This window comes from Colias philodice, chromosome 15 (assembly GCF_061535455.1).
Source record: "Colias philodice isolate Cphi_HAF_F1 chromosome 15, ilColPhil1 Martin Lab GWU primary, whole genome shotgun sequence".
NCBI classification, from domain to species: Eukaryota; Metazoa; Arthropoda; class Insecta; order Lepidoptera; family Pieridae; genus Colias; species Colias philodice.
The window spans coordinates 232739-257908 of NC_143100.1; the positions used below are offsets into that span (position 1 = coordinate 232739).

General features: G+C 36.2%; 2 protein-coding genes and 1 long non-coding RNA gene across 4 annotated transcripts in view; 2 read left to right on the top strand and 1 right to left on the bottom strand.

The window, feature by feature from the left end:
• The window catches only part of LOC149481991 (uncharacterized protein KIAA0930 homolog), a 41087-nt gene extending 25350 nt beyond the window's left edge, over nucleotides 1-15737 (top strand). The window contains exons 2-8 of one of the 2 annotated variants that reach the window (XM_089704298.1): nucleotides 2127-2267; nucleotides 7733-7858; nucleotides 8587-8715; nucleotides 10305-10470; nucleotides 12159-12857; nucleotides 13226-13375; nucleotides 15246-15737. In XM_089704298.1, coding sequence (XP_089560424.1) covers nucleotides 2127-2267; nucleotides 7733-7858; nucleotides 8587-8715; nucleotides 10305-10470; nucleotides 12159-12857; nucleotides 13226-13375; nucleotides 15246-15286 — 1452 coding nt within the window. In that variant the 3' untranslated portion in view covers nucleotides 15287-15737. The remainder of the gene's footprint in view (nucleotides 1-2126; nucleotides 2268-7732; nucleotides 7859-8586; nucleotides 8716-10304; nucleotides 10471-12158; nucleotides 12858-13225; nucleotides 13376-15245) is intronic. The other variant, XM_089704299.1, reaches the window with a different exon arrangement.
• LOC149481985 (uncharacterized) overlaps nucleotides 1-25170 on the top strand; it is a 191832-nt gene that overhangs the window by 112824 nt on the left and 53838 nt on the right. The gene's annotated exons all lie outside the window — the stretch shown is intronic.
• The window catches only part of LOC149481992 (phosphatidylcholine:ceramide cholinephosphotransferase 2-like), a 104884-nt gene that overhangs the window by 23360 nt on the left and 56354 nt on the right, over nucleotides 1-25170 (bottom strand). The window lies entirely within an intron of this gene.

A 25170-nucleotide genomic window follows, 5' to 3' on the forward strand; every position in this document is an offset into this window, starting at 1 on the left:
TCATATTTTTTTTTAACTTTTGGTTTCAAATCGTTACGAAATAATTTGTAATACGTTCTCGTTTTGATTCAGAAGCATGTAGTCATTTGATATTTGAATGAATCTCATATGATATTGTACGTTGAAAAGAACGACGTTTTCTCCACATAATATACATTCGACATTTCATACAGCGATGATAAATTGCGGCTAATCCCACTCGTAAGCGATTATTCTTCACGTCTTGACTATCTCTCGAGTCGTGACCCAGTTCTTCGCGATACCTCATGCGTCTCCCGAGCTATGGGGCGGATTGTAACTTTTATATTTTGTATCTAGTACAGTTAACCAGAAGCGTAGCGTGCCTTGGCGGGGCCCCATATAAAAATTTGTTTGGGGCCCCTTAGGAAGGGTAAAGATTTCTCACAAAAGCGCACGTTGGGGGCCCCCTTGGCGCGGGGGCCCCGTATAATTGATACGGCAGATACGGCGATAGCTACGCCCCTGCAGTTAACATTGGCAGAGTTAATAAATCAAACGTTTGTCGTCTGTGATTCATTACCAACTATTGTGAGCATTCATTGAGCTGCGCTGTTATCTGCGAGGCAATCTTCCGCGTTACGTTACATGAGACCTTGTCTAGCTTTGTGCTGATAAAGGTAACTGGAAGCGTAATAAGTAAATAATTAGAATTATTATATCATGAATAGTATTACAATGGATGTATGTGTAATACGATGCAGACTGCATTTGAGTCATAATGCGGCAGTAGATAATATAGTCCATGGATAGACGAAAGTATCTTTAGTGTTTAGTATTTTCTTCCACTAAGATTGTATTTTGTGTAAATATTGTTAATGTCTGAGAGAGCAGAGTGCAAACATTTTCGCAAATTTTATCGCATTCGCTTTTTATTGCAATATGAAGTGGAAATATTTCGGCTTGGATGTTGCGCTGATAGAGAGCCTTATCTCGTTAAGATTGAGCGCGTGCACGTTGATAACAAGAGCACATATATTTTACATCTATTGTTACTATTTTGCAACAATACTTTGTATTTTTTTATACTCTTACCAAACGATTATAAAATCGACAATGCATCTAACGAACATTGAGGTTTTTCATTTACACATAAAGCAGTTGCGATTCTAGAACTTTCTATGTCAGGGAACGCGGAAAAACAACTCAATGCGTATCGTCTAACAAAGACAGTTTCATTGTAAATCAAATAGCTTCAATTTAAAATGATTGTGCCGTTGTAAGGTATCGCCGTACATCATCGTATGGCAGATACGTTTTGCCAAGTAATGTTAGGACGCAATCTGCCAACACCTCAATTTCATGCATACGCTTGGCATTTTGGCATGAAATTACATTTGTCTGAAAATTTAAGAATGTATGCTGTTTCGTATTATAAAGGAGTAGAATTGTTTCCTGGAAGTAGAGGAATGAAACTGTTCAATTAGTTATAACTTTCATGATACATATTTTAATGGTGTTGTCTTTTATTTATGTTGACGCGCCTTTAAATGGTCATATTAATCATTTTGATCATATTATAATGGAAATCGTAATACTTAATATAAGATTATGATATTTTTGTTGCTTTGTGCTGTTTACGTAAAACGAGCAAAATATTATAATATTATGTTTATGCTAATAATCTTTATACATTCGTAAAATTACGAGTCATCGTATGGTACTTAATTACATGAATACAGTAAAAATGTAAATTACTGCATGTTTTCTTGGAAGCATTGTATTCAAAGTTCAATGCAATCGTTACGTTTTTAACACGAATTTATATCAAACATTATTTTCTCGTGACTAGAACTGTAAAAACAACGATTTGTCTGCTTATAAAAGTTTCTCCTGTTATAAAAAAAAATACTGTGGGTGAAATTACCAGATCATTTCTATGGCATTTCACTTTACCATCTGTTAGGAGAAGATTACCTCAAGCACGTATCCTTATAGTTCCTACAATTTTATTGTTATGCTTGAGTGTGTCTTTACAGCAGATCTCAATGGTTTATGCTAAGTTTGAATGATCAAACTATGTGTTATATGGCTAGTATAATGTGTATATTAGATAAAGTGTGGTTTACACCAAGTTTGAGGGTTCAATATTTGGTATGTCCTTGCAGGTGTTCTGCGACATAGTGGTGCGCGACGGCGAGATGGTGTGCGTGGAGCTCGTGGCGCGCGGGCGCGGGTGCGCCGCCCAGGCGGTCATCTTCCTCGGCTCCATACGGTACGACGCGCTCACAAGGGTGTACGACGCGAGGGTGAGTACACGACGAGGAGTTGCGTCATTACAGGGAGAAGACAGTACTCCAGTACAAAGACATGCATTGATATTGAAACATTACCGCGAACGCGAATTTAACTCAAATCGAAAATTGACATGACAAGGTGCTCACTCGGCCGAAGTAGACTGACGTGTGCTGTCACTTTCCTGGGCCGATCCACGTTTACGGAGCTGCTTCACGCAGCAATTGCTTCGCGTGGCTGCTTAATGATTATATACACTACTAGCGGTCCGCCCCGGCTTCGCCCGTGGTACATATTTCGCAATAAAAGGGGTAGCCAGGGTAGCCTATGTTCTTTCTCAGGGTCTAAAGATTATCTGTGCCAAATTTCATCAAAATCGGTCCAGTAGTTTATGCGTGAAAACCATACATACATACATACATAATTACAAACCTTTCCTCTTTATAATATTAGTATAGATATATTTTACACAGGTTTCCTACTAGTTACTATTGTTAAGATGAGGGAATATTTTTTCATGTTATCTACTTTTCATATTTTTTTTTTATTGTTACTGATCATAATTATTTCACCGTAAATACACGTGCAAAAAATATTTTTTTTCTTAAATTACTGCGTAATCGATACTATGACGCGGTGTTTATTCCGCCATTTTGTACTAGTTTGTAAAATTTAAATAGCTACTTAGTATCTAGTGAGAAAAATAAATGATTGTAATTAAAATAGAATCGACTGCATTATCGGACTCAAGGACTCCGCGCTTGACTAGCGCGCGCTGGCGTGATTTTGCGCCGGCTTTCAGGCGAACGTATAGTTATTGTACACTTACTGATTACATACATTGTTCGATTGATTAAATAATTTCTCAAATGTATGTTTTGTATTGATTTATAAATCATGCAAGTATGTTTTTGCTCGAATAAATTTTTCTTCAAGTTACCGTACGTTTTCAACATGATGTGTTTCAAATATTTTAGATTTCCACCAAAATTAGTAGTTCGATAAATTTAAAAATCGCATTGATGAACACTGCAGAATTTTTATAAATTTTTAACAAATGACAAATATGTATTTTTATGTTGTTAAAAATGATAATTTCTCAAATGTTAAACCAGAATTAACAATGAGAACGGAACAGTAAAACGCAAATAAGCATTTTCACGATCTATTGCGATTGTACTTTTGTTCCGTAGCTCGGTCGCGGTGTTCTCCGGTTCCACTGTTTTCGTTTTAATATTTGCAATATTACTCGCACATTTTCTGACTTTTTTATAATTACAACCGCGAATCGTTCACATTGCAATGGTTTTGATATGCGAACTAAAGATGACCCAAACTTTAAATCAGTATTTGCGGAAAATAAACACAAAAATGAAATCGCCCAGATAGTTAAAAATAAACATTTACAAAAAATTGGTATCATCATTGGATAATTTACAATAAAATATCGTTTAGATATAAGTGGAGGATAAATTTGAGACTGTTGCTTGGAAAATTATTCATTCTGTAAAAAAATAATAATACCTAATGTTACAAAAGTATAGTTAACCATATTATGGTTACTTCTTTGAAAACGCACGTTTAACTGAAAACCAAGATAACATTCTGAAATTAGGCGCACCATAAAATCTATTTATTACCACAACAACATTATTTGGAAATACCATTACGTCAAGATGTAAATGTATGGATAAACTGTGTTCCTTCACAAGGTTAAAATTAGTTGAAATAGGAAGGAAGTGACGCCTAATTGCAATGTACGGTGATACAAGGTAGCACTAACCTTGTGGGCTTGCAGAATACTTATTTGGAGTTTTTTTTTGTTTTTCTTGTTAAATGACCAAAACGTAGGTCGTAGTTCAAGTACCTAATAGTTGTATCAAGGAAGGGATCAAAACTTGCAGTAGGTTTATCGTGATTTATTTGTAGTAGGTAATTTGTTTCATTCAAGGATTTTATTTAGCTTCGTAAATGTCCAAATCCATTCTTTAATTAAGTGATACTTAGATTCTTGGTGAGTACGTTATAACTCGAAGTAAAAGGTTGACACGGTACGTTCAGAGATATATCTTATCAAATATAATGTCTACTTATTGAACATTTCTATATCAGACTGTAGCCAATTAAACATCAGTGAGCTCGGAGTAACTCACAATTAGCATTAAGATAGTGATCGCCTATCTTAAGTCGCAAAATCGCACGATTAGATTGCCAAGGCCACAATATATGTTTTTGTGCAAATTTTACAAGGATAAGTATACCTATTGCGTGCTAATTAGGATATTTTTTGTCAAAAATTTTAGAAAAATAAAATACCTTAATGCTATTAGTTACAAACAATGACTTATTTTAAATATTTTCACGGAGACTCGTAATTTAACATGCCTTAGTAGCAATAGGAGTGCCACTAAAATACATTGAACTGAATTATATTGAAAACAAATGTTTGAAGTCACCTTTGACTTAGTATTGGGTTAAAGTAACTGGGTTAGTGTGGTGAGTGGTACACTGGGTGACGTCACCAGCCCACGTCGCGGGCGGTTAAATGTTAACGACACTATTTGTCCATCGAGTGCTTATGTGGGAGTTATGCTCTGGAGAGGTGTCTGCTCTAAAAGCATGACGTTTTGGGACTTTATGACCCTTTGTCTAGTAGAGATTGCTTGCAAGATTAGTGACCAAAGATGTGGGTCGCTGTATGGATGTTCCTATTTCTGATGCTGGTTTAACGCTAATTTTTGTTAACATTTTTATTTAGACTATTATTATTATAATTAAAACGGTATTGCACCAATTACATTAATTATAAAGACTATCAAAACGAAGTCGCCAAAATTTAAATATTAAATTCATGCAATCCAAATTTATGATTATATATCCTTAATTCAAGTCTAGTCTATGTGTTATCGTTAAAATGTCGAGATATAGATAAAGTCGAGTCTGTAAATAAATTTAGAAATAAGATATTATGATAACTTCTATAAACTTGTATGTTATTTAATATTTACAACTAACGCCATCTACCAAGAATTATAGAATTCATAAAATATATTTTTCAGTTAGGAAAGGAAACTTCGTGAGCTTAATTTTTAGCTTTAACTTCGTTATAATTTTGGTGGAACTTTTTAAAAGATTTATAGTAATTTTTGCATTCCTGATTAATATAATGCTAGCTAAAGTAACTTCAGAAACTCTTTTACCCAGAAATCGACATATTATTTTCTTGTAGACAGTAGACACATACCTAGTAATTTAGTTCTAAGTAAACTTAGCCCCAGCATTAAAACGCAAATATACTCAAAGGAAGGTCTACCGAGAAATGTCATTGAAGCCAGACAAGTGAACATTTCAAATAGAAATGTTTCAGTTGCAATGGCTGCATTTAGATTGTCTCCAGCATCTGACTAATATTTGCACTGTCAAGAAAGTGTGTTTAAGGAGACAAGTGGGTCGTGACTTGGCACTTGTTTATCTCCACCACGTTTGCGAATTGTGGCACATAATAGAAAGCATGACTGGGTAACTTATTGAACTATGGTGGATACAACGGTTAAGGTTCAGGAAGGTCATATATTAAGTACCTATATGGATTTGGAACATTAAATCAAATTTAACATTGTTAAGGTTTTTTAGAGAAATGCTATGAAATTCGTAGATTACCTTTTCCTCTTGATTGTCAATTTTAAGGAATTTTTTTAATGCAATTGATTCTTTGCTGCATGTTCCCACAATTATTTTCAATCTATATTGAAGTTTTATTTATTTTGCTATTTTGCAATAGAAAACCGGCACACTTTTGTTTATCATTTGTTTTGAGTTCATCAGAAATGAACGAGTTACATGCGGGCAGCTGACTGTATTGTTCATATCTAGTAATTGGAAAGTGAAATGTTGTTACCATTAATTGTTCTAACCGTCATGTGTGCAATCCAAACATACATTAGCCTAGGCTTTGATTGAAAGCGGTGCTTGATCAGAGTGTTATTGATTATGAAGCAATGTAAGTGAGTCCGGCACGAGCAGCTGGGGTGGTGACAGGGAGAGGGGAGGGAGGGGGAGGGCTGGATATCAACAAGTCGCGACGCCGCGTCGCCGCGTAATGGATGGAGACGCAATTATGAGCGCACCACTGACTACGCGTACTATACGCGTTTTATTTAGATCCGATGTTAAGGTCACATTTGAGATACTGCATTGAGAAAGTCGTGCAGTTTTAATGGGTGCACTTGAATCTTAATGATGTTAGAATGACGTCGTGTCGTTCTATATTCATAAGTTCGGTTGGTCCGATTAATAGTTTATGTATGTAATAGCTTTTCATTGTTAATGTATAATTTACATTTTCTCGAAAATTTTATGCGCAAACTATATCCAACAAACAATTGGAAAATATGAGGTAGCAGTTAAAATAGCTTGTAATTTGCTTTCTATTGAAATCACGCTGAATTCTGGTTAAAGCGTGTAGACTGGTTAAGTGGAAAGCATTGGGTTGGAACTTTGGAAGTAATTACAACACCCGCAACAACACAAGCCGATAGAGTGGTGTGACGGCGAGGTTAGTGGAAGGGCTCTCAATCATAGTCGTTAGCTCGGCTTGACTCTTGAGGAGTGAAATGTGCCCGTAGCGGAGGGTTGTTGCTCCAAATTCGTGTCTTTGACTCGACGCTCAATTCGACCCTTTTTTCTTTGAAATGTCTGTGCCTTTTTCTTTTCACTGGAGTCGCTATTTGAATATTCTTTTTGTGCTGAAGCGTTTGTGAAGGATTGTATGAAATTATTCATTTTGACTATTGTTGTTCTGACGGCTTAGAATTAGATCTCTTTTTTGGGTAAATTCATTTGGATGTTGCGGGAATTGATGAATCATGTATATTAAAAATGCTTAACTTTATTGTATTTTCTGCGGGTTTGGTATAAATTGGTTAAGCGTGATAAATGAGTTTTATTGTATTGTTTAGTCACTTTTTAATTGGCAAAATTATACTGTGTCAAAAACAAAGCACATGTGATTGAACTCGGTAGTAACACAGTAATTTATAGGACAATGAACAGATGTTGTTATGTTTACACAGTGACTACAGCGCAAGGTGCGCGATGCGGCTGGCTCACTATTGTTTACTACGGTGACACGCACCGGCATTGTATATATAAAAATATAAACAAACGCTCTCTTTGCTTCTATGAGATGCTTTGTTTTGATTGTTGGACACAAAATTGGACATAAATAATGCATTATTATAGTGTACTCTATTGTGTAGTAACTAATAACGTTAATGGATAAGTGACAAATATGCAAAAATATTCTGTTGTATGTTTAACATATCTGAAGTAGGTATTCTAGATGCTTCGCCATAAAAATATTAGGATTTTAGTAATTCTTCTTCTTTTCCAAGCATTTTTCCATTTTCCATACTTTATATGTATTGCCTAGTATCTCTTGTTTCGTACGGTAATTCTTTCTTTAATATATTGTCGACAGCAATCGTCATTGTCGACAAAGGTGGCGCAGCGCATGTCGTTCGGTCTGCTGGGCGCGCGCGGTGCGGGCGCGACGCGCTGCGAGTTCGTGCGCATGAAGGGGCCGGGGGGCAAGGGCCATGCGGAGGTACGTAAATGTTATTGGGAATTGAGGAAAATTAAGATTTTATGTTAGAAGTGTAAGAGGTAAAATCAGTAGGTAGTATAGTTTCTTATAAATACCTATCAGTTTAATTTTGAATTTAGATATTACTTATAAGTTTTTAGGATTCTTTTTACGATCACCAGCGTTTAAGTTTATTAAGTAAGTTAAATTCGATTGTCTTTCAATTCAGTTTATTTCGTGGTTAATTGCGCGGATGAGTCAGAATTTTCTTCTAAACTCTGTAAAGTGATGTTGCTCTAATGCGTTCTATATAAAAGCACTATTAGCACATTGCATTGTTTTATTATTAGCTCACTAAAAGCTCGTATTGTATAGCAGTCGAGCTTGTATGTTTTAACCACGTTATTACCACAATCAACGGATGTTATTGGGTTGTATGTTCACATAGAATATGAATAAACTTTAATTGGTCTATTTTGCACCAGGGTGGCCACAAGCATGTTACCACTCGTTTATAACTCGAAGTCAAAAAATTATTTATGTAATGGCCTGGAAAAAAAATCGTTCTAAAGCAACATTCTTGACTATTGCCATGCAAATTAGCCTATCGATTTTGTCTAGCAATTCGTGCCTGAAAACATATCATCAGATAGAAAGAAACGTTGTCGCTCCATATATCGCAAAACATAATAAATAAGTGGTCTAGAAACTCAATATGTCCCTGTACACAGGTTGGCTTGTGTTTGCAGGTGGCGGTGTCCCGGCCGCGCGGGTCGGGGCTGCACACGCCCAGCTCGGAGCCGGGGCTGACGGCCGCCGAGCTGTGGGACAGCGACTGGGAGGACGACCCCGACGACATGTTCATATACCGCCACCAGGTGCGTGCAGACCATGTGACTGCTTGCATGGTTAGGGTGGGAGTTATGTGTTTTGGTCGGTAGGAATCCGACATAACCCACGGCCTCTTCCCCGGAGGCCGTGGGTATCTATGCAAGATTTCCCCACTAAAAAAAAAAAGACGGGTTGCACTCCGGGAGTACCGGCAGAAGTGAAAACATGATTATTAACGTTGAGCATGTTTGATATCCATCCGTCTTACGTTTTTTTCGATCAGGGTCACGTGTCCTGACGCGAGTTCAAGATTTTATACCCAACGCCGCTAAAGAAGTTTTCACTTAAAAAAAAAAAGGGTGGGAGTTATGTACCGCCATCAGGTGTTGGGACTGTTCTTACGTGGTTGGGGTGGGAGTTATGTACGCATAGTACGCTGTGGTGATTGTTCATATGTAGTAACATGGGAGGGAGTTATACGTCCATATTTTATATACATAAATACATTCCACATAGCGCGTATTAGTTTATGGTGTTATTGTCACAATAAGAGCAGAAATGTCCGCAACATAGTTCTCAGTGTCAAAGACAATTATTGGTCGATGTCCGTTTCTTGGGAGACCGCCACAAAGTAGGTATATGCTTTGACTGCGGTTCAGAGTAATATTGTCATAAAATGATGACGACATATTAGTTTTTTTTTTCATATCATAGTTCTAGTACTTTAATTTTGGCAATTACATCAATAGAATAAATAATATTGTAATTGTATGTGAATAAATAGGCGCATTCGTAAAATATACGCTTGCTTATCGAAGACACATTATAGGAAATATTTTTAGTGTTTCCCCAATAGCTTCGCGAAACTATTATCCTCGTACATAAATATATAATACGATGTTCCTATTTCCATTCTAATGCGACAAAACAACCCGTGTATAGTATCGCGTGGTAACAGACGATAACTAGTTGAGCACGCGACGTCGTCTGCCTTGATCAGTATTCAAGTGGTTATTATTTCGCCGAGGGTGGGTTATGGCGAGCGAATAATGCGATATTAAGCGATTACTGAGACGACGAATACGTTTATGTAATAGACAAATAATGGTCGAGATGGCATGGGAAGTGTTTAAGGTTTAGATTTAGAATTGTTCCCTAAAAATATTTGGAACTAACTTTTATGAGCTTTTTTACTCAAATCTCACGAAATAACAAAAAAAAATGTTTACAATTTTGACATTATCATTGATTGCTTTCACCTAAATTTACAAAGACTAGCAGAAGGAGACCAGAATTAGGGTCGTTTTTATCATTACAGTTTTGATAGTTTCTTTAACGCTCTGGATTGCATACACTGTCATTTTATCTGACATAGATACTGCTTTCCGAATCGGTGGTAAATGTAAAAAAATGTAATGACGCTTCAAAATTGCTTTTATAAGAAGTCTAATTGAATAAGTAAATTTTTGAGTTTGAGTTTGACTGATAAGCTTAACAGTTAAGTATCATAACTCATAAGATCATAACTCATAAGATTTTAATTTTTAAATGAGTTTATAGATTATAGAGCACATTGAAAAGCTGTGAAACCGAACATTAGTATATTATACATATAGATTGATTGTGGTGTTTGCAGCGTCGGCTGAGCGACCCGAGCGCGAACATAGCGTCGTTCGTGCGCGGCGGGTGGCGCGCGCGGGACCGGGAGCGCGACCCGAGGGACAAGAGCCGCTCCGAGAACGAGGGGCTCGATGCGCTCGGGGACGGGCTGGCTGAGGTCGAGGCGGGCGACCTGCGCGACGGTACGTGCAGCGTGACACGTGCCACGTGACGTGTGACGTGTGACGTGTGACACGTATCATGTGACGTGTGTTACATGTAATGTGGCACGTGACACGTTCTATTACACGTGACTAGTCACAAGACACGCCCTATGACATTACACTTCTTATGACACCTTACATGTCCAATGGCACGTATATGCAACATTACACGTCTGTGACAGATGACATGTTACATGCCACGTCCTCTAACACGTCTATCAAACACGACATGTCCTATGCCACATGACACGTCTTATGACACGTATAATTAATTTTTTAACACATTAATATCTTATGTCACATCTAAGTACATACATATTGATAACATATAAATATGCGGTATACCAGTGTGAACCTTGCTCAGTTAATATATATGCATAAGTTAAACGACAACAGCTATTAATTGTCTTTTCCTTCTGCAATTTAGGTGCTTTTTATGATTAATGTGTTAGTTAATAAATTTAATGATACAATACATGCACTCCTGATGTGTAACACTGCATATTTTAAACATTATATCACACTGCACATATTTTTGACCTTTGCTTCCAATAAAACATACCGTTTGTATATAGTAGTAACCTTACTGTAGTAATATTACATTGTAAGCTAATTATGTGCCATGGGTAAGTCCCATTATTTCAGACGATATTTCATCTGTATACTGCACTATGTGTCACTTAAAAATGTCATAAATAACAACTTCGTTTGAAAATCAATATATATTTTCAACTAGCGGTCCGCCCCGGCTTCGCCCGTGGTACATATTTACGTTTTCTCTACATAAAAACCATCCTCGTACTTCAAGGAATATAATAAAAAAAGAATTATCGAAATCGGTTCAGCCGTTCTCGAGTTATGCGCTTACCAACACATTTTGCGATTCATTTTTATATATAAGATTTCTTTTAAGTATCTACTAATTATTGGTGAATGTATTAATTTAATGCGCGTAACATTGTTATGTTTGGTTCAATTAAAAGTAATTTATGAAATTGGTGTATGTATTCATTAATTTAAAATTAGTGTAAAAGTTTAAAGAATGCTTAAGCAGCGCCATCTAGTGTAAAATTGTGGTGCAAATTTTTCAAGCATGCATTTTTTATTCTTTTTTTAAATAGTGAATGGCTACAATAATTTATAAATTTTCTATGCATGTACTATTCGACTATTTCTGCTTTGCATGCTGTAATATATATTGGTTGTCTGTCCGTATGCTCGTAGCGTACGTATACCGCCGGCCGCCGCGCGCCCGCCCGCCGTCGACTCGACCTCGCACCACATGTCACACGATACATATTATTTATTGTGATTCTATCGCGGGGGGCGCTCCTCTTGTGATGTCTGATTAATCATTATAATGTGCAGACTTCGATTTAAAACCTTTCTTAAAGCTTACTATCAATTACAAAATGAATTCAAAAAGTAGAGCTAATCACACCGAAGTCTGAAACGAACGTGATGCATGTTAACATTGCACGTTCGCACATATCGAGCAGCCCCACTGTAGCATTTAATAGAATAAAGCGCTATCTACGTTCCGATCGCGGACTGGACGTTACGTGAAATCGTTCTAATTCTATTAGCGATTTTATGTGACGTTTGGTCGGGATCGGGATGTGGGGGGAGCGTATTCGCGATAGTTGATCGGTGTGTCTGGTCCGTAGGTCGGCGGCGGTCGGGCGCGCGCTGGCGCTGCCTCGCGGCGCGGCCGGTGCCCGCGCTGGACAGCCTCGCGTACCGGCCCGCGCCGCAGTCGCCCGCCTGCCTGCACACGCTGTCGCCGCGCCGCCCCCCCGCGCCCCCCGCGCACCGCACCCCGCCGCCGCTGCGCCCCCTGCCCGCCCGCCTCACCCGCCCCCCCCGCACCGCACACTCGCAGGACGAGTGCGAAATGGCCTACGACGCTGCTTCACTCGACGAGAACGCGCTCGTCGCGGCCATCTCAAGGATCCGCGCCACTGAAGCAACGGACAAGGCCCGGACGGTGCGCGGCCGCGAGGAGCTGCCCTGTGACGTCAACGATAACAGGACGCAAAGCTGGCACTGCGAGCATAACACTTGCGAGAGCAGAGCCCGCGAGTGCGATAATAGAGCGGGACAGAATCGGAATACCAGACAGAGCGAGGACGGATGCAAACATACTGTGGATAAGGAAGAAAACTGTAAAAGTGGCACGGAAGGCAGTAGCGGGGGTAGTGGTGCGGAGCAGTGGAGCAGCACGGCTCGCGCGTACGTGACGCTGCCGCGGCGGCTCGGCGCAGCGGCGGCGCTGTACCGCGCGGGCCGCCTGCCGCCGCGCCGCACCACGCCCGACGGCACCGACATATACTACTGGTGCGACCTGCCCAGGCGCAAGCGAGGCGGTACGGACTCGCTCCAGTCTAGCTTGCATGCTTTGCTATCTTACAACTCTCCAAACAGTATAACATACGCATACAATACGCTTTTTCATTAAGTTTGTATATTTGATTATGGCGATACATTAAAACTATCCCACCGCGCGCAGTGTGTCCCTTAGACACATAAAACTGAAAGAATAGAATAAATTCGATCGCTCTGGCGGGTAGCCGAATTGGTCTAACATCCCCCCCGGATGGTGGAAAGACTCTATTTACTATTTACTTAATTCTAATCCCGCCTCGTAATCGATTTTTTTCTATTCTTTAAAAATGTATTCCCATCATAGGAAAATCAACGTTTAATGATATATAATGTACGAATATGTGGTCAGAGCTGGACGACGGCGCGTACAACCCGCTGTGGGCGATGCGCGGCTTCACGCAGACGTTCCACCTGTGGAAGGAGGGCAAGCGGCAGCAGAGCGCGCCGCTCTCCGCCTTCCTCACGTACGTCACGCTGCCCTGGTGGAGCATCGCTAAAGGTGACACACACACCACACATACACGCACACCACACACACACACACACACACACACCTGCACATATAATATGCATTAGTACACAATTACAAACATATATAATCCGGCTCGAAGGACCAAATGTAAAGGAACCACTCCCGTCGCGATGCTTCAGGTTGAAATTGAATTTTAAAAGCCCAGTGATTCTAATATGTACTGCGTATATTTGATTCGAATTATGTACAAAATAGTGTGCCTTCACTTCACCAGTACAATAATATAAAGTTACCCACATTCTCTGAGCTGCTAAGCTGTACATATGTATGAGTACAGCCAGAAACCGCTGATCTCGTACCGCGCTTCAAGGCGCTAGACAAAAACTGTATAAACCGGTATAAGCCAATCAAATAATGCTCTGCACACACGCTATCTATGTCACTCACATAAATGAAAAACTTAGCTACCTAATTTGAAATTACCTATATTCCTAAATGCATTTAGATTTCAAACTCGAACTCAAAACTCAAAGTTACATTCTCATTTATATTTGCATATACACTAATGTATAGTCAAATAGGCATGACGAAAGATTTTCAAAACCTCTTCCATAATGTGTGTATACGTTTATTAAACAAGAAAAACCCTATATTTCGCTAATATACTTAAATTTAACGAAGATAAAAGCCATTTTTCAAAAAATATTTATTAACTGTGCTAAAACAGCTCACAGGTGTCATGGCGTAGGCGTGACGTCACTCTTACGTAAATACGTAATTATCTGTATGCATAGCGAAGTAAAATTAAACAAATATTTAATTATAAAGTGTTATAGAATCTAATTTCAAAGTTTATAAGTGGTGTGCAGTATTGCAATGTGAATCTACATAAAAATAATACCCAAAAAAAGTGTTAGTATTAGGCATGACGAAAGATTTTCAAAACCTCTTCCATAATGTGTGTATACGTTTATTAAACAAGAAAAACCCTATATTTCGCTAATATACTTAAATTTAACGAAGATAAAAGCTATTTTTCAAAAAATATTTATTAACTGTGCCAAAACAGCTCACAGGTGTCATGGCGTAGGCGTGACGTCACTATTACGTAAATACGTAATTATCTGTATGCATAGCGAAGCAAAATTAAACAAATATTTAATTATTAAGTATTATAGAATCTAATTTCAAAGTTTACAAGTGGTGTGCAGTATTGCAATGTGAATCTACATAAAAATAATACCCAAAAAAAGTATTAAAGAGAAAATAATATGAAATGATTGTATAAATTGGACGGAGAGAAACCCGACCCACATATTCGTGAATTCGCAATTATATTTCTGTTCTGAGTCGATAAAGCATACGTTAAAAAATAGAAAATAAATAAAAATGCGTATTCTCAACATATTCATAACAACAAAATATACCTGACGCGAAGCTGTTTACATAGACGTGACGTCACGCGTGTTTCAGTCAAGATGGCCGACTGCAGAATTTCAATGTTTTATTTTATTGATAATCTCATTAATCTTAATGTTTTTACTATTTCTAAGTCACTATTTTTAATTTATTTATTATAAATTTTCCCTTAAAAACACTAATTCGATCATTTATGGATACTGTCGTCATGCCTATTGTTGACGTAGGAATTGCGTAAAAGAACGTTCAATGTCAATTTTATGTCATTATGTTTATTTTTTTGAAGCCTAAAAGTTTATTTCCAACCACAGAAAATACGAAAAAAATGTCATTGTTTCCACTTTGAAGGAAATACGATTGTAATATTCGTAAAATATTTTTTGTTTATTGATATTTTCGTTAAATGTTTCGAAACACAATTTTTTTATAATGCATTAAAACTATAAATGTAATTAAATTAAATTATTTTTAATTACAGATATTCTAGATCATCGTGAAGAGCCTATTCTGACCTTCTGAGAACGAATCTCGTGGACCGACGGTCTGTTTATACGTTATTATGTATTATTATACATATGTAGCTATTTACAGTGATATTCTAGTCATTCCAATTTATGAAAATTATTCTAAATACAATTTTGTACCGATTGTTTTATGGTTTTAATTGAAAAATACGATTATTAAGAAAATATTAACTAATTGTGATTTTGTATTAATATAAGACTACAACGAGACAACAAAGTTAAATCTTAAAGTGTATGTTTCAACGCGAAAGTATACTTTTCATTTTGTTTACGAAAACTTATCATAAGTTTTATAATTTATTTTATGTTAAATTTTTACAGATTTCGTTTAAAAAATCCACCTCATTCATTTTATCTTGTATGCATACTACATGCCAATTTAATTATCAATCAGGAAAATTTTACGAGGATATTTTAAATGTATAGCTAGTCATTATTAAACATAATTAATAGACCGGGAGATACTGACACAAAATTTCGAGTCATTTGTAACAGGATGCCGGTTCTACAGGGGTCTTAGTACGCAATGACAAAAAGAAAAACGATGGTGTGAACACTGGTACCGGCGGTTTAGTCGCGTGGGCGTTAGTCGAACTCGTCGTAAAAATAGCGAAAGTCAAACGATTTGTAACACAAAAATTTTAGAATTTACCGATAGCCCATAAAAAAGAAGTAGGCGGTACTGTCATGCCATACTTTTCCGGTGTGACTTACAGCCCGCCATACCGACGCAAATGTGTTGATTTAAAAAAAAACAATTCAACCATTTGTACCAGGCTAACTTTTGCACAGGTAACCATCGTCGTCTAGCCATTTACGAAAATCACCATACCATACTTTTCGGACGATTCCAAATGGTCGCCATACCGCCGAAAATCTGCAAAAATTTTTTTTTTCGCCAAACTTTTTGTACCAGTATTGCATTTAGATTTTTGGAGAGTATTTGATAAAATGTGACCATTATTATATTTGCCATACTTCTTGTAGGGGGAAAAAGTGCTGCCATACTTCATAAATAAATTTATTATTAATTTATAGAAGTGAAGATTTCTACCACCTAGATCTTTGAAATTTTGTATTTATATTTGTTGAACCTCAAACTTATAGGAAAGATTAATGCCATACTGTTATAAATCGTTCAAAATACGAATAAAATCATACAATAAAAAAAAATCTTATACACATTCGCCACCTCCCACAGGTATGGTATTATCACACTTCTATTTATAATCATTCAGGAGTTGTTGAAAAAAAAATTTAGGGTGTTACAAATGGTTCGGCGAAAAAAAAAATTTGCAGATTTTCGGCGGTATGGCGACCATTTGGAATCGTCCGAAAAGTATGGCATGGCGATTTTCGTAAATGGCTGCAGGACGATGGTTACCTGTGCAAAAGTTAGCCTGGTACAAATGGTTGAATTGTTTTTTTTAAATCAACACATTCGCGTCGGTATGGCGGGCTGTAAGTCACACCGGAAAAGTATGGCATGACACTACCGCCTACTTCTTTTTTATGGGCTATCGGTAAATTCTAAAATTTTTGTGTTACAAATCGTTTGACTTCGCTATTTTTCCGACGAGTTCGACTAACGCCCACGCGACTAAGCCGCCGGTACCAGCGTTCACACCATCGTTTTTCTTTTTGTCATTGCGTACTAAGACCCCTGTAGAACCGCCATCCTGTTACAAATGACTCGAAATTTTCTGTCAGTATCTCCCGGTCTATAATAAAAACAATGTATTTATTTTCTAACAAAATATCTTTAGCATTTATTTCGAATCTAGTCACAGCGCCATCTATCATCGTTTATACGAACCAATATGTGTTAATATTTCCATATACTGCCAATAGATGGCGTTCTTAAGAATATTTTAGAGTAATCCATACTAATATTATAAATGCGAAAGTAACTCTGTCTGTCTGTCTGTTACTCAATCACGCCTGAACTACTGAACCAATTTGCATGAAATTTGGTATAGATATATTTTGTTACCCGAGAAAGGACATAGGATAGGTTTTATCCCGGAAATCCTACGGGAACGGGTTTTTCTCTGAAAACGCGGGCGAAGCCGCGGGCGGAAAGCTAGTGTGTAATAATTTACAAAAAAATACGTAAAAATGTCCGCTTTACAAAGGATATCTAGTCAGTTTGAGTTTCTAGAATGTATTAAAATATTACTTTAAGTGTGTTGTTTATTTTGCTGCTTCTCTGATGTCAATGTACGATAAAGGTCGAGATAATTAGTTGTATACACACGCGGTTCACTAATTGCACAGACTAATAATAATATACTACGTATACAATAATAATAGCTTGTATCGTTATTTTATGTATATTATGTCACTTTAATTTAGATTTGCATAATAGCCATTTTGGTCAGATTAAAAATCTCTATAATCTCTAGAACTGACAGTATATTATCATCTAAGTAGTTTATGAACCTATTTCTTCTTTTTATAGGTACATATTAAAATGGCTTCTGTAAAATATAGAATATTTCCTTTAATTTATTGTTTTTATGTGAAGTACCTATATTAAATAACAGTTGATTATATGCATTATTTTTTTAGGATACAATAATCGTAAAAACAATATATTTTATGATCGCTTATCTTCGTAACGGTGTTCTAATTGATTAAAAGATAAGCGAGAAGTAATTAACGGTTAAATTACTTGTAATAACAACTTTTTTTAAATAAATAAAAAGTGAGGCAATGTTGATATCCGTAAACCTATAGCCTTTGGAAGGGCTTATAGATGTTAACCTTTTTATCAGTGTGAGGTGTCACCTAGCTTTTAGTGGTTTAACGTTATTCAACTGAGTTTTATTTTATTTTTACCGCAATATTACAAAAATTACTCAAGGTGGGAAATATTATTATAATCTCAAGGAATACAGGTATTTCTATATGCATAGATATGGGCAGAAGTTAACAGAATATGGGTGCATTATCATTCATTATTATATTATTTTTTACTGTATTCACCATTGCCAGGATTTGTAATAAATATAATAATGATGCTTGTTTAGTTACGTAATACCTATATTTATCTTGAACAATCACAATTTCATTTAGTAGATGAGTCAATCACAATTTCATTTAGTAGATATCATGCAATAGTTTAAATACCTACGTATTGTTATATTATGTATGTTCTAAATGCCAGAGACGTAATCAAGAAATAAAAATATTCTTGCATTGCGCTAAACGAAAAATTAGTTAACTGCGTACCGTAAATAAATAAACAGGTAGTAGGTAAAGTTACAAAATATTAAACAAATGTAACATGCCACTAATTCCTTGTAAGTACAATAACATCAGGAATATCATAATGATATATCAGGAATATCATTCAGTAACTCCAATCTTGGTGAAGAAAAGTTACTCTATACAAAATATATTTTTTTTTCGTAATTCGCAATCGCATTTTTCGAACTCCCATTTTACCTATAACAATATCAATAAGCAAATGACATTAAAATCGGTGTCATTAATCCCAGCGCCGGCTTTCCCAGCTTTTATTTACAGATTCCGAAGTCAGACGTGCTATATTATCCATTTCGTCGAATTCTGTCGGTTGTGACTGCATTGGTCGTAAAATGATTCTACCCATCCTAGATCTCATTATTTCCATTATAACCCACATCCTTAACTATTCACTGTCCTCTAGTACATTTCCTAAGTGTTGGAAAGATTCCTACCTTATACCTTTGCCAAAGAAAATCAATCCTTCTTCCTTTTCTGATTATCGTCCTATATCAATCCTGCCATTCCTCTCAAAAATCCTCGAAAGATTAGTGTACGAACAACTCCACAGATTCCTAAACATGCACAATCTTCTTAATCCTCTCCAATCTGGTTTCCGATCGGGTCATAGTACGACCACTGCACTTGTCAAGATCACAGACGATATTCGTTTCGGAATGGATAATAAAAAGCTTACAGTCTTAACTTTACTAGATTTTAGCAACGCGTTTAATACAGTAGATTATGATGTACTCCTGAGTCTATTACGTTCTCTTAACTTATCGCCTCCGGTAATCGACTGGTTCTCCAGTTACTTACATGGGCGGCGTCAGCGTATACGAATAGATGAGGTTGTATCATCATGGTGTGAAGTCGGCGCTGGTGTTCCGCAAGGCGGGGTCCTATCTCCATTATTGTTTTCCATATTCATCAACTCCATTTCGAACAACTTAACATGCGACTACCACATGTATGCCGACGATCTCCAAATCTATACCCAATCAACCCTTGACGATTTACACCAGGCTATCAATTTAACCAACAAGGATTTGCAAAGCATAGTTTCATGGAGTTCGGCTTATGGTTTGCAAGTAAATCCTTTAAAGACTCAAGCTATAATCATTGGCAGTCCTTCTTTAATTGCAAGGGTGAATTGGGTGAATCTCCCTCCTATTGTTGTTGACGGCACGTTGATCCCTTATAGCGAAACTGTTAAGAATCTTGGTGTGTACTTCGACAATACTTTATCTTGGAGGCATCATATCAAGGAGGTTAGCAAGAAATTGTACGCAACTGTGGCGTCTTTGCGTCGTCTACAAAATTTCCTTCCTCTCCCAACCAAAATCCTGTTAGCACAATCCCTCCTTTTGCCCATACTTGACTACGCCGATGTGAGTTATGTCAATCTCTCCGTAGATCAAATGAACAAACTCGAACGTCTACAAAATCTCTGTATACGATTCATATTTGGTCTACGGAAATATGACCATGTATCTGAGTTCCGGTCTAAACTCAAATGGCTACCGATCCGATTTCGCCGGGATGCTCATGTGCTGCATCTTCTCTATCAGGTTATGTTTAACCCAAAGATGCCGAAATACCTAAAAGAAAAATTTGTCTTCAGGGGAAACAATGATGAACCAGTTCGCTCCACTGAAATGTATCGATTACGAATGCCTCAACATCTTACTCGTTTCTACGATACTTCATTCACTGTTCAGGCTATTAAATTGTGGAACGCTTTACCTGAGCCAATAAAAAAGGCACAGTCATTGAATAAGTTTAAAATAATGGTAAGCGATAACTATCACTCTTCTTGTCGTACTTAGGTACTTAATAATCTATATATTGTACATATTATATCTTTGTCGCTTTATATATTTATTATCATGTTTTTATGGCTTTAATTATTCTTTCCTATACTTTTGTGAATATATATATTATATTTATACATATCTTTATATTATATTCTTACATATTATATTTATGCTCTGCCCTATCCCTCTCCTCTAACTAATTTCCTTCCGTACTCCGGTTGTCTGGAAGAAATCGCTATTTAGCGATAAGACCGCCATTTGTTTTAATTTATAATTAGATTAAGTTCATATTTTAGTTATCTAAGAGCAATAAAGGATAAATAAATAAAATAAATAAATAAAATAAATATTTTTGTACAATCATTTCGTTGTCATAAACATTCCAGAAACGAATCTGTAATTAGCAATATATAGAATTAGGTATATTATGTATGTATACAGGGTGTCCCACTATTGGTATACTAAGCGCGAAGGAACTTGTAGTTTTGCATACACTGATCACGTAAAAAATACTTTAAAAAAAATTACGTCCAAAATTTTTTGCTAAATTTTTCCTGAAAATCCATGTTTTCTTCTCTAGCTTTGCGTAGCCGGCATACCGCTTCTCTAATATGAGCATTTTATCTATGAAAACATAATCTTAAACGATAGCTCACGTGCTGGTGGCAAAGTTGGGCGGCTCGCTTGTTATGGGTGTACACATAGAGTTTTAAGAATTCATCTATTTGAAAAAAAATGCGTCTGGAATTTTTTAATTATTTTTTACGTACTCAGCGTATGCAAAACTATAACCTCCTTTGAGCTTAGTATACCAACAGTGGGACACCCTGTATGTGCGGTGAATATCCTATAATACTGCCTTATGTAGTTTGTGTTATGTAGGTACCACTGGTGAAGTTTATATATGAAATTTTAATGAGAGTTTAATAATAAAAAGGATCTAAAAAATTGCCAAACGAGAAATTTTAACTTTCAACATAATGCTGCAGTATCTTATGGTTTCTAGTGAAAATTAATCCCGTTAATACCTCTATATTATAACGTACTTATTTGATATAATATATACATTACCAAGTGAAATGTTATATTTAAACTTCACCAGTGCAACTTGTATGTGTATTGTTTGTAAAATGCTCTAGTCGACGATGATCTACAAATGTGTGCTAATTTATTTTTATTGTTTCGTGAAATAAAATATTTCGTATAATGTGTTGTTTTATTTACATCATTACATCTAGTATTTAATGTAATGTATATAAATTCGTCTTGATTACTAAATTAAACCAACCACCGAGGAATTGAAAATGAAACTATTAACAGTAAAATATCACTTATTCAAAGCATTTAATTTTTATCAAGTTATACAATTAGTAACTTAATATTTTTTACTAATCTTTGACTTCACGATATTCATCGAAGTAGTTTGTGATGATGTTTGCTAAATAATCGCGTACTGATGTGTTGCCAACATCCATTGCGATGTGATCTGGATGTCTTCTTACCTATTTTGCTTTACCTTTAGCAACTGCGATATTTTTTTATAAATAGTTATATGGTTTTCTCGTAGGTATGATGTAATTACCTGAAACAAGAAAAAATTCTATATTATCATTTATTACCTTGTATTTAAAAAAAATTTATTATAAAATTGGTCTCATTCTATTATCACGCCGTTGCAGATCGGCTTATGTTCGGATCTTAGACCATTTACTAGGGGTGAAAGGGAAAAGTTGAAAGTCTGTGAAAGTAGAAGGATATGGGAGCGGGAGGATAGCCATACCCTGGAAATTTTGAACTCTTTTGTACCTAAGTTTTTTTAGTTCAGTTTAGAAATAAATTTTACTAACAGTTCTTTTGTGTTATTATTTATTTAATTTATTTTATTTCTTAACTGTAAAATAATCTGCAAGTGCTTATTATTTAATTGTTAATGGTAGTACGTGTTTACTCAATAATTGTGTGATAAGTAGTTTACTATGCAGTCACTATTCCACGCGGACGAAGTCGCGGGCACAGCTAGTACTTCAAATAAGTATGTATATGCAATCAGCCCATGAATACAGGTAAAGTCACAAGCAAATGCTAGTAATATATACATATTCAAAATGTACAAGTAAAGCGCTGTAATGATACCAAACACGGCATATTTATCTTAACTTTATTTTTTTACTCTGTGTTTTGTCCGCTAGAGGGCGCCACATTAGATTTTGTGAAACCCCATATAGCTTTTAGCTAGCTGGTCGCTGACTCGCTGGTTATCCGGTGAACAATTCAGACGCTTCTAATGATATGTCATTTGTCGAATTCTGATAAGTAGTTTAGAAGTTACGAGGGAATAGATGAACATACATACATGACCTGTCAAAACCATAACCCTCCTTTTGCTTTGCCGTAGTTGGGTAAAAATATGTTAATGCCGTACTGTATCAAATGGCCATAAAGCACCCTTAAAATTGTAGCTTTCGTCGCTTTCATCAACCTAAAAGATGTAGTCTGCACAAAAATGTACGGCATCGTTTTTTCCTAATTTATCTATGTTAATACTATTTAAAACAACGAATAAAGTGTAGAAAACTATTATATTTCATTAATCTACGATGTTTAAACTTTAACAAAATTTCTGGTTTTGCATTTCTCTATAACTTTTTTTAGAACGGTTTCTTTTGAACGGCAATACTATACAACAATTGAATTTTACAATATCATGTTAAAAAAAAGTTCCCGTACAGGGTCAAATGACCTTACAGCTCTTTATATCAAGAATTCGATGAAATTAAGATGATTATTGGTATACATTTAAAAGAACAAATATTTTTTGACGGCATTGCTTTTAATAGTACTTTTGAGTGCTAGATAATGTTTTGGAACCGAAGCCGTACTTAGTCAAATGACCCCCTGGAGTGGGGAAAGAGAGGGGATTGCAACTCTCGATTTTTTCCCCTTGTCCCCATGATTTTTGTACGGCGTTGCGGAATAATGGATTAAAAGCAGTATAGAAATAGTATGACACAGATGCCGTACATGGTCAAATGACCAAATTTACCCCCGGTAACTCTCGGAAATTAAATAAAAATTCCGACTTGGTGGACCACCATTTTTGTACGGCACTGAGCGGTTTCTTATTATTTTTAATGGATCTATCGATGGTTAAGAATGCCGTACAAAAATATATGACCAAAATTTACCGAGTCTACCTGTTCTTTTGAATTCTCATCTGCACTCAGTTGGACAGCTTACAAGTGACGGCATAGTGATGAATCTTATTATTTTATGCTCTTCTATCGTTCTAGATATGTCCCAGCTGGTGGACATTTGAATTTTAAAACTACAATATGAATAAAATACGTGTTAATTTACTTTAATAAATTATTATCTATCGATTAGATTTTAATATTTTTTACTGGTGCATAAATTGAGCTTAACAATACGCTAGACTATATTTTATTACAATAATTAAAAAAGGGAGTTCAAAACGTTCGTAATTTAAAATCAAGACAAATAAAATGACAACAATTTTTTTTCACATTTTTTATTTTATTGAGGGAATATGTAACTATGTATTAAAAAATTGAAATAATCTTAAGAACTGCAGTTATGTTACATGCAAGAAACATAGCTCATTCAACGATAAAATGCTTTGGTGTCCACCGGAATAGGTATATTAAAAAATAAATTTTATTTTATAATTTACACAAACATTTTTATTTCGTGGTTGTGAATTTGTGATGGTATAAAACTGCAAAGCGTTTAAAATTAAAAAAGTCAAAACTGATTAAAATCACATATTTCTTCACATATAATATTATATACCTACTATCTATAAAGCTGACCTGAGTTTGTTTGTTTGTTTGTTTGAACGCACTAATCTCAAGAACTACTGGTCCGATTTGAAAAATTCTTTCGGTGTTGGATAGCCCATTTATCGAGGAAGGCTATAATATCATCACGCTAAGACCAACAGAAGTGGAGCCACGCGGGTGTAACCGCGGAGCGCAGCTAGTACTAAATAAATATCGGGGCATTCAATACATGGGAATGATCCAAATATATTTTGGTAAAGCCAAACATTAACGCTGGTACGCATCAATCAAGGCAAAATACGTACTTGTAAAGATGTCAGTCACGCATTCAGGAAGTGAAGTCAAGGACAAGGGTAGTAGAAACTCAGCCAAGGTCGGAGATAGTATCAACTAAGGTATCAACCTTTTGTGATTTCGAATGACGTGCTAACAATTTGGTAATGAATTAATAATATTGGTACAGTTGGTGTTCCGATAAGAATTACCTGCTACCGTTTGATGAGGATTTTATTTAATATTATACGAAATTTTTATTCAATATTTTTGGGTCGTTGGGTAACCTTTATTCAAAGCACTAATCTTTGGTTATCTAAGAACGAATACTTCTGTAATAGTAAAAACTTTTTTGATATACATTTGCCCACACATTTGCCATAAGTTACTAGTTATAATATTTCGAGAAAAACATAAAAAATCTTAACATATCTAAGAAAAAGAAATCGTTTTTATAAGTATATAAACAACAGTTATCCAATAGTCTCAAGAAAGAAGAAACCAAAGAATTAAGAAATAATTCTCTTCCGTATTGCACAATTAAACCCCGTCCTCATTTCAATTACCCTACTATCTCTAGTTAAAGCATGAAGTCACCAACGTCTTCCCAGCATTCCTAGCCGTAACGAAATGAAAATATCCTGTAGTGGTGCGTGGGCGCGGCTGCCGGCGGGCGGCACGCGCGGGTAAGGGCCGACTGCACTAAGCGTAACTACGCGGCAGCGTAGCGACGCGACGCG